This window comes from Otolemur garnettii, unplaced genomic scaffold (assembly GCF_000181295.1).
Source record: "Otolemur garnettii isolate 467f Iridium unplaced genomic scaffold, OtoGar3 scaffold00008, whole genome shotgun sequence".
NCBI classification, from domain to species: Eukaryota; Metazoa; Chordata; class Mammalia; order Primates; family Galagidae; genus Otolemur; species Otolemur garnettii.
Genome location: NW_003852403.1, coordinates 11,377,085 through 11,387,583, shown reverse-complemented (window position 1 = coordinate 11,387,583; position 10,499 = coordinate 11,377,085). Strand labels below are relative to the sequence as shown.

Here is a 10,499-nt window from a genome sequence, read left to right as displayed (position 1 = left end):
TGTGTGTGTGTGTGTGTGCGTGTGTACACGTATGAAGAAAGACTGGGTGGAAGACCTATTGAATCAAACCTGCATTTTAACAAGATTCCCCAAGTGATTTGTATGCTTATTAAAGTTCGAGAAGCACTGGTTTACCCTATACTATGCCCCATATTAAAAGTTAAATTGACGTTATGAAATCCTAAGGATTATTTTTGGATAGTTTAAATTTATGTGAGTTAACTATTAACATTTTCCACAAGAGGAGGAGGGTAAGTCTTGAATCAGTGTCTCCACCACTTCAGATTGCTGTCCAGCTGCATCTTGGTTTTGGGGCCTATTTAATCCAGAGGAACAATTGGCTAATTCTGCTTGTGGACATTTGGTCCAAGTCTCACCACGCCAAGTATATATAGCTCATTGTTTTAACATATCAGATTTCAATTTGTGGTGTCATTCTGGATAGGCATTTCCCAAATTAAAGAGAATAGTGCTAAAAATAGCATTTTCTTTTTTGTTTTATCCTCAGACATACTTTATCATCACTTAGACATCGCATTTTCTAAGGAACCTTAAAGTCGTTTGAAATATTTGATGTTTTATGTGATTAGCAAGGAAACACAGATTTGTATAAACTAGGTTCCTTACAAATTTCATTTTGTGATAATCTGGTTTCTCTTCGTATTATACAATCTTTCGCCTTTTACTAATTTAATTTTGTGAACATAATTATTCTGTTACAGGGCAGTGATAGATAAGAAAAGAATGCTAACTTAGATTGTAGAACAGCACTGTCCAGTAGAAATATAATGCAGGACACATAAATTTTCTAGTAGCCACATTAAAAAGTAAAAAGAAGTGGCACCCGTTGCTCAGTGGGTAGGGTGCTGGCCACATACACTGAGGCTGGTGGGTTACAACCTGGCCTGTGCCAGCTAAAACAACAGTGGCAACCACAACAAAAAGTAGCAGGCGCCTATAGTCCCAGCTATTTGGGAATAAAGAAAAGCTATTTGTGTCATAAAACTCTCAAGCCCAAGAGTTTGAGGTTGCTGTGAACTGCAGTGCCACAGCACTCTCTCTACCCAGGGCGACAGCTTGAGACTGTGTCTCAAAAAAAAAAAAAAAAAGCAAAAAGAAACAGTTTAATCTTAATAATATATATCTAATATAACATGGTATATCTAACATATCAATATGAAAATTAATAGATATTTCATATTTTTATACTAAATCTTAAAAAATCCAGTATGTGTATACTCTTCATGTCTAAATTTCTATGTTAATTAATTAATTTATTTATTTTTTGTGACAAGGTCTCACTCTGTTACCCCAGGCTAGAGTGCCATGATATTAGCCTCACTCACAGTAACCTCAAATTCCTGGGCCCAAGGGATCCCTCCTGCTGCAGCCTTACCAGTAACTGTGACTGTGAGTACAAGGCCTAGCTACTTTTTTCTATTTTCAGTAGACAGGAGTTCTTGCTTTTTGTCAGGCTGGTCTCAAGGGACCCTCCTGTCTTGTCTCCCAAAGTGGTAGGATTACAGGCGTGAGCTCCTGTGCCAGACTGGATGTTAAATTTTCAATAGTTAAAAAAAGTGAAATGTAGTCCAACCAAAACAATAAAACTGTTTAATGGGAAAATATTTTATATTGCTTTACTTCTAAACTTTAAACGAACTGAAATCAAATAAATGCAGTTTTTCTGTCTCATCAGCTACATTTCAGTATCACCTGGTGTTTGGTTGTGTTTATAAGTTAACTGATTTCAGACTTAAAATTGATAAAACATCCTATAGGATAAGTAAATGGATGCCGCAGCATGATGTAGTCTAATAATACAAATATTTTTGTATAGAGAATAAAGAAAGAATAAAGAAAAGCTATTTGTGTCATAAAGCATTTACTGATTTACTGCCCCCCTCCCTTTGGAATTAATTTAGCCGTCTTCCATTAGTGGTTCACGGTCAGTTTCTTAGCCCTTTATCGCACAAACTTGTAAAGTTAGAGCCAGGAGTTAGGATATCTTCCAGTTTTTCCCCTATAGCCTTAGATGTTTGATTTATAGCCCGCATCCTTTTCAGGAAAGTGAGGCAAATGTGGCAAATAAGATAGTCTGAATGGTGCTAGTTTGGCCCAAAGGTTGTAAAATTTTCCGTGTAGCTGGGTTTTCCAGGTACATGCTAAAATACCAATGTCTGGGCCTCACCTTTGTTGATTCCGATTCCTGAAGTTTAGAGTGAACCCCTGACAGTTCTATGTTAAATAAACCGCTTTAAGTGTTTCTGAAGTTCCAAGAACGTTTGGGATCATCATATTCAGCAATTGACTCTCAAAGGCATTTAGCACGTCATGTTGCTGTTGCCACGTGTTCGATTTTCCCCAGGCTGAGGCTTGCCAGGAGGTTTTCTTTTTCTCCCCCTCCTGCAAATGGATTTTGCAGGCTCTTAAACCCCATCCTTGAAGATTTGTCCTGACAGCGTCCCGCGTGCCGTTAAAGAGACCTGAGCTTGCAGAGCTACACGGTGGCCATGTGACTGCTAAACCAGTTGCCACAGGGGCGGCCATTTTTGAGGCGGGCACCCAACCCCACGCCCTGGGAGCCTCAGGGGGGCAGCGGGGGATGCTGTTACCGGGACTCAAGATGGCCACCACGCCCGCTAGCCAGCCCGCTAGCCCGCGGGCCAGCGAACCTGCACGAGACGCGCGGGCTGCTCGCCTCGATCCACTGCGCCCCGGGCAGACCTCCAGCCGTCCGCCCGGGGGCGGAGTGCCCGCCCTCCCTCAGGCGGCGGCCAATCAGCGCGCGGAGCCGGCTCGCCCGGGGCGGCTCGCGCGCGGGGTGTGTGAGGACGCGCTCCCAGTTGCTGAGAGCCTGAGCAGCCGAGCAGTTGCCGTATTACCTGCAGCTGCCGGGGCGGACGCAGAGCATCGGACGCGGGCGTTGTGGCTTGGGGCAGGAAGGTGAAGGCATGTCGTCCGTCAGGTAACACTGCTCCGCAGCTGGGCGGTAGCTTCCTTACCGTCTCAGAGCTGTAGTCCCCTTCTCCTTCCTGGGTGGTCTGGAGCCTCCCTTTGCCATCGGTCCCCCTCGTGTTGGAGATTCTTTCTGCACTTCCCATGTGGGCATTTCTGCTTTCCTCAGAAGTTTTTGGGTCTGTGGCACATGGCGGAGCCCTATTAGTTGCTGCGTCGTTGAAGTGTCCCTCGCCCAGGTTCCGGGGTGTGAGGCTTTCTTGTGTGTGCAGTGGGGATTTCTCATGCAAAATGCCAACACCCCTCCCCCCGGCCCCCGGCGGTGACCCACGGCCCAAGGTAACGTGACGTGCACAATGTGTGTCCATGTCTGCATGTCATGCCTTCTCACACAACTTCATTGTTGGCCAGGAGCACAACTCCAAAGTTGACCCTTTTCTGTTGCAGGTGTATTGACTCCCAAGTTTTGAAACTGTGTGCCCCTGAAATGTTTGCTTATGGTTGGAATTAGTACCCTGGTTCCCGAAAGTACCATATTGTTTACCTCCTTTTAGCTGAGAGTCACAGGTGAAGTGATTTTTGAGATGCAAGGAAAGCAATAAAACTGGAGATTTCCCCCCAGTTGCTCGTATTAGAGTTTTGAAGGTTCTTTTTATTTTTTTTGTTAATAGCAACAGGGTAATGGGCTTGTCCACTTTCTGCCAGTAGCTTGCACTGAATGTTTAACTTATGCTAATTTAACTATTTATAAAAAGAGATACTGCCATATTTAGCCAGTGTTCTGACCTGTCTCTTTTGAAGTAGACCTTGGACTATATTGTCCCAGAGAAAGCAAAGCCCTAGCACAAATATGAAGAGAAATAAAATAAATTAATTTTTAGTCTGCGAGTTTTCCAGAACCATAAGTTCTGGTGATTTAAGGCTTCTCAGTAGTAATTTTGGTTACACTGTATTTAAGAGATAGCTTTATTTTATTTATTTATTTATTTTGAGACAGAGTCTCCAGCTTCACCCTGGGTACAGTGCCTTGGCTTCATAGCTCACAGCAAACTCAAACTCTTGAGCTTAAGTGATTCTCTCTTCTCAGCCTCCCAAGTAGCTGGGACTATAGGCGCCTGCCACAACGCCTGGCTATTTTTTTTGGTTGCTGTTGTCATTGTTTTAGCTGGCCGGGTCTGTGTTTGAACTCGCCAGCCTTGGGGTGTGTGGCCTGCATACCCTCTGAGCTATGGGTGCCACCAAGAGATAGCTTTAACCTTCAGGTAAGATAAGGTTAAGATATAACGGTGCTGAACTTGGAACATTCCCTTTTTCTTTCTTTTTTTTTTTTTTGGAGATAGAGCCTCAAGCTGTCCCCCTGGGTAGAGTGCCGTGGCATTACAGCTCACAGCAACCTCCAACTCCTGGGCTCAAGTGAGTCTCCTGCCTCAGCCTCCCAAGTAGCTGGGACCACAGGCGCCCACCACAACGCCCAGCTATTTTTTGGTTGCAGCCGTCATTGTTGTTTGGCGGATCCGGGCTGGATTCGAACCTGCCACCTTAGGTGTATGTGGCTGGCGCCTTAGCTGGTTGAGCTACAGGCGCCGAGCCAACATTCCCTCTCTTAAACTACATAATTCTGTATTAACAGACCGAGAGTACTTATCTCATTATGCAAAAGGAGAAATTCAGGTGCTAAAACATGGAGGCCTCATGGATAAGTTTCACAGTAAATTATTTGAGGGCATGGGCATGTAAATCTCTCTTAAGGCTCACCGTATTTTAGGATGAATTAGAATCATAATGTTATACCAAGAGTTAATTCCTCTTCTCCTCACTCCTACTTCTGTTCCCACCATTGCAGAATGCTGTAGGTCAAATACATTCTATGTTAAGAATCAGTTCTTACGTGGATTTAATTTTAATTGACCATCATCTTCCTGGCTGTTCCTTGTTACAGAAACAGCCAAATCCAAAAGCTGCTGCTTTTCAGCAAGTGACAGCAGGATGTGTCTTGATGTAAGAAGTGAATGGTTGTTTTTAAAAGACTGATTTAAAGGTTGACATCAGATTGATTTCTCATTTTGAAAGGACAGATACATGATAGTAAATTTATTTATCCTTGTTTCTTCAGATGTTAGTCTACATTTTAGATGTTAGTCTACTCTTTAGATGTTAGTCTACATTTTAGATGTTAGTCTACACTTTAGATGTTAGTCTACTCTTGACCTAGACTGATGTGGCTTGAAAAAGCTCTTTTAAATGTTACCTAAGCTAGCTGCTATATTTTATACCCAAGGAAACTGAGACAAAGAAAAGTTGAGTTCCTTGAACAAAATTAGTTAGTGGCAAAGTTAAGAATTGAATGCAGGTTTCCAGATCTAGTGCTTTGCAGGGTGCCTTCGTACAAAGAGTATACTAAAATTTTCTGAAAAAGCAGTGGCTTTTTCGTAAAATTATAAAATATGAGAGACAACCATTGTAACTCTTTTGCTTTCTTCTGGTCCTGCAAAGAAAGTTAGGTTCAAAAGTAGAAGAGGAGACCACTGAAGGTGAAGGAACTCTAGAATGTGTGTGGTGACAGTTTTGGTTGCAGCCATCATTGCTGTTTGGTGGGCCTGGCTGGAATCAAACCTACCAGCTCAGGTGTATGTGGCTGGTGCCTTAGCAGCTTGAGCCCCAGGCGCCAAGCCTGTGGTGAGAGTTTTGAATGAGGTGGTAGTTCTAAAGATACTACCAATCCCCTTTGTGTTGAAGGACTGTGTTTAATGCAGTTGTGTTTAATGCAGTTATATCATATCTTTAGTTTTCACAATTATGATGTTAGGTTTGTTCCCATTTTATGCTCATTCTAATAGTAGGCCAAAAGATAGATTAATTATTGACTCCCCCTTCACTGGTGAGGAAAGTGATTGCAGGATATCCAAATTGGACTGCATATCCAATGTTCTTTTTTTCATACCACAATTAAAATAATTGTTGCTATGTTTATTAATATATGACTCTTTACAATGACTAAGAAAGAGTATAGGATTGAAAATCAATGAGGACCAGTGGTCAGCATACCAGAGTTTATCTGAAGCCTTTTTATGAGTTACTGATCTTCTGTTTCCCTTTTCTGCTATGGACATTTAAGTCTGTATTGGTGATGCTCATTTATATCCTGCAGTGTTCTTAGATAAGTGTTAAAGTGTTTTTAAATTAGAAAGCATTTTATAAACGGAACAAACTCTTATTAAAAGCTCTCTGAGCCTTCTAGAGAGTGGTGCCATCTGAAAAGAAATGTTTAAATCTTAAAATTTTAGACAGGTAACAAACTTACCTCTCTAATTATCTCATTTGCTAGTTGAAGAAACTGAAACCCCGAAATATTGTGACTTGTTCAGGTTCATATAAATGGTTGCAGATCTTGAGCTAGAACCCAGAGCTCTACGTTATCTCATTCACTGCCCTTTCTAGTGTAGCATTCTACCTCTTCTTTCTTCTTTTGTTTTTGAGACAGAATCTGTTACCATATGCTAAAGTGCCCTGGTGTCAGCCTAGGTCAGAGAAGCCTCAAATTCGTATATTCAGGTCATCCTCCTGCCTCAACCTCCTGACTAGCTAGGACTACAGGTGCCCAGCCAGCTAGTTTTTCTATTTCAATTTATTATTTTTTGAGACAGAGTCTCACTTTGTCACCCTGGGTAGAGTGCTGTGGCATCGTAGCTCACAGAAACCTCAAACTCTTGGGTTCAAGTAATCCTCTTGCATTAGCCTCCCAAGTAGCTGTGACTGTAGCTGTGCCTGCCTCAATGCCTGGCTACTTTTTAGAGACAGGGTCTTGCCCTTGCTCAGGCTGGTCTCGAACTCATGAGCTCAAGCAATCCACTCGCCTTGACCTCCCAGAGTGCTAAGATTACAGGCATGAGCCATGTTGCCTTACATTCTATTAAGAATCTCTAAGTAGGGAAGAAGGAGGACAGCTGGCAGGATCTCACCTAATGTGCAAATGCGAGGGTGTCCAGCACATCCCCTGGATGAAGGGCTAAACTACAACTTGAACTTTACCTTAGAATTGAAAACAATGTAACCTAAACATTTGTACCCACATAATACTTTGAGATTAAAAAAAAGAATTTCTAATGATTTTAAACAAAAGTTGTGTTAGAAAAATTTTTTTTTTGTTTTAGAGACAGAGTCTCACTTTGTTGCCCTTGGTAGAGTGCCATGGTGTCACAACTCACAGCAACCTCTAGCTCTTGGGCTTAGGCAATTGTCTTGCCTCAGCCTCCCGAGTAGCTGGGACTATAGGCGCCTGCCACAACGCCTGGCTATTTTTTGTTGCAGTTAGGCCGGAGCTGGTTTGGGGTATGGGCCCAGCGCCCTACTCACTGAGCCACAGGCGCTGCCCTGTTTTTTAAAATTAGTATCTTTGGATCTGTAACTTAAGATAGTCTTTCATCATTTGTATTCTACTTTACTACATAATTACTGATGAAGACTCTAAATTTATAGCTCCCTAAACCAGTTTTCCTTGGACAACAACTTTTATCCTTTGTTTTTGTATCCGCTTCCAACTAGTCTTCATTTGGTAAATAGCATATTTGGTAAACTGATGCTTTTGTCATTTTTAATTGGCCTGATAAGAAAGTTAAAGCCAGAGACATAGGACAATGTAGAATATCAGGACTGAAAGAGGATCTTAGAGGGCATTTTACTGTTTTTCTTTTTGTATACTAGCCCTGGTGTCCAGAGTGAAGTGGTATGTCCTACTTAGACAGTGGTAGAGCCTAAGATAGAATTTAGATCTTCTGACTCCTACTTCATGCATTTTTCACTAAGCCAACATTATTTCAAAATTCCCCTCTAAATATTGCCTTGTTTTCCTAACAATCAATGTCTAGGCTGGGTTTGGGCATTTCTTAGAGCTTGGGTTTGTGCCAGGGAAGATTGGGGAAAGAAGTTGGGGAGACAGAGAGTTTGCTATAGAGATAAGGAGCCCTCTTCTTTGGCCTGCCCAGATAGGTCAGATGTGGCCTAAGACTATTCTGGGACTCTGGACATGACTGTGCTCTACATGGTGCTTCTGGAACCACTTCTGTGGGTTAGGCCTACATTGGAAAACTTATGTGGGTTGTGGGTGGGGTCCTGGAATATTTTTCTTCTAACACTCAAGACTTTGAGTTATGTCCAGTAGAATCTGCCAAGCCACTTAGATAGAGAACATTCATATGGGGACTAAAATCTGGCTAAGATTAAAACTGTCTTTATTGAGTTATTTCCTTTAGATCCTTTTAAATAGAGTTTTCAAACTCATTTTGACCTATGTTTTTAAGTAAGAATTGTAATTCAAATTACTACACAAGCTGTTTTATGGTATATGATTTCTTAGGCAAATAAAGTTTTAAAATAAAATGGTTTAATTTATGAAATATTTTGAAGAACTAAAACAGTAATCTTTCTCTTATGTGCAATGTTGTCGGCTGTTAATGCTCATATTTATAAATAGGTCATCTTTGTTTGGAAAAGCATACAAGGTTTTCTAAGTCCCAATCTTTCCAGCCACAGTATTGCTACATTAAAGCAGAACTGTTAAAGATAAAACCTGAACCAAAATGATGACCATTTCAATGTTAACCCTTTCCTGCAACATTGGCTAATAGTCTTGTCTCTTTATCTCTTCATACTTGCTTGGCTTTAAGTTATTAAAAAAAAAACAAACTTTAAAATTATTTTAAAAGTACTGTAATAAAACACAAGCATAGCCAGGCACAGTGGCTCATGCCAGTAATCCCAGCACTATAGGAACCTGAGGTGGGCAGATCCCTTGAGCTCAGTTCAGGAATAGCTAGAGCAAGAGCAGGACTCCTGTCTCTAAAAAAAAAAAAAAAAAAAAAAATCCAGGCCTTGTGGCAGGTGCCCGTAGTTCCAGGTAGTTAGGAGGCTGAGGTGGGAGGATCACTTGAGCCCAGTAGTTTGAGGTTGCTATGAGCTGGGCTGACACCAGGGCACTCTAGCTTGAGTAACAGAGTAAGATACTATTTCAAAAAAAAAACAAAACAAAACAAAACACACACACACGTAAGTGTAGATTTTAATTTTTTAACTCTTTTCCCCACTTTTTCCTGGCACAAGCCCAAGCTGTAATTTTTTAAATAGCTTATAAATAGGATGACCATATGTGCCAGTTTGCCTTGGAGAATCCTGTATCATGCCTGTCAATTCTGACATAAAGTGTCAGACAAAAGTGTCCCACTTGTATAATAAATTATCTTTTTTTAAAATTTTTTTGTTTTTTTTCTTTTGGATACTATTAAGGCTGAATTGAAATAATAAATTATCTTACACATTATAATCATTTTGTTGTGATAGGTTTTGGTTGTTGCAAGTTATTTGAGGTAGGAGCGTAAGACAGTGAAATATTAGTCTGTTTTGACTAGATTTTGATATTTTTAATTAGCTAGGCATTTTTATTGTGTTAAGAGAGTTCTGCACATCTAAATATAGTAATGCATTGAGCAAGAAAGCTCACAATTTGAAGTTAGGAATCATTTATTTGTTGTCTTGACCTTTGGCCAGGTTTAACCTTGCTAAACCTCATGCTTCCTTTTCTGTAAACAGTTTATAGCAATAGCTATACTACATAGTTATTTTGAGGATTTCTAAGAGATAACGAATGAAAAAATGCATATTAACAAAAACCTAAATATCAGTCATTATGTCACACGTGTGTTCATGAAAATTGAATTTAAAATGAATGACTTTATCTATATTAGGGGAACTTGCTGTTTAATAGACTATTGATAACTTTTAGAAGTGTTTTGGAGTAAAGGGAAGGAGGGAAATTGTAGTAGTTGGAAATACATGCTGGGTTGAGGCTTTTGCCGGGAGAGGTTGACATTTTTAACATATTTGTGTGCTGAAAAGAATGATCCAATAGAAAGCAAAAAAAAAAAAAAAATAGACAATGCTTGACAGAGGCCTGTGTCTGGGATCTAGAATGGAAGGATAGGCCTTATGTAGCCAAGGGACACAAATAGTCCCCTAGTCTGTTCACTTTTTTTTTTAAATGAGGACAATATAATTTACATATCGTAAAGTCATGGCTCCTAAACTCACTGAATTTTGACAGTCTGTATATTTGTGTAAAGGACATGCAGTTTGAGATAGCAATCCTCTTTTATCTCCCCGTTATGCTTCTTTTCAGTTAATCTCATTTGCCTCCCCATCCAGAGAATCACTTTCTGACTTCTGTTATAATAGATACTAGTTTCACCATTTCTAGAACTTCATATAAATGGAATCATATAGTAAGGACTATTTTTGTCTGGTTATTTTCCTATTACGTTTGTTTAATAATTATGTAGTATGTACTTTTGTATTATCATGTTCAACTTAAAATTGAGAGTCATCCATTTTGTAGTAGTTTGCCTATTTTATTTAATTTATTTTTTTATTTTGAGATAGAGCCTCAAGCTGTCCCCCTGGGTAGAGTGCTGTAGCGTCACAGCTCATAGCAACCTCCAACTCCTGGGCTCAGGCGAGTCTCCTGCCTCAGCCTCCCAAGTAGCTGGGACTACAGG

General features: G+C 40.5%; 1 protein-coding gene across 2 annotated transcripts in view; it reads left to right on the top strand.

The window, feature by feature from the left end:
• The window catches only part of ADK (adenosine kinase), a 553,222-nt gene that overhangs the window by 29,002 nt on the left and 513,721 nt on the right, over nt 1-10,499 (top strand). Inside the window, exon 1 of one of the 2 annotated variants that reach the window (XM_023509646.1) lies at nt 2,541-2,965. The exons of the other annotated variant lie outside the window; for it this stretch is intronic. Coding sequence (XP_023365414.1) covers nt 2,952-2,965 — 14 coding nt within the window. The 5' untranslated portion in view covers nt 2,541-2,951. Of the gene's footprint in view, nt 1-2,540; nt 2,966-10,499 lie in introns of those variants that run through there. 2 annotated transcript variants of the gene reach the window in all.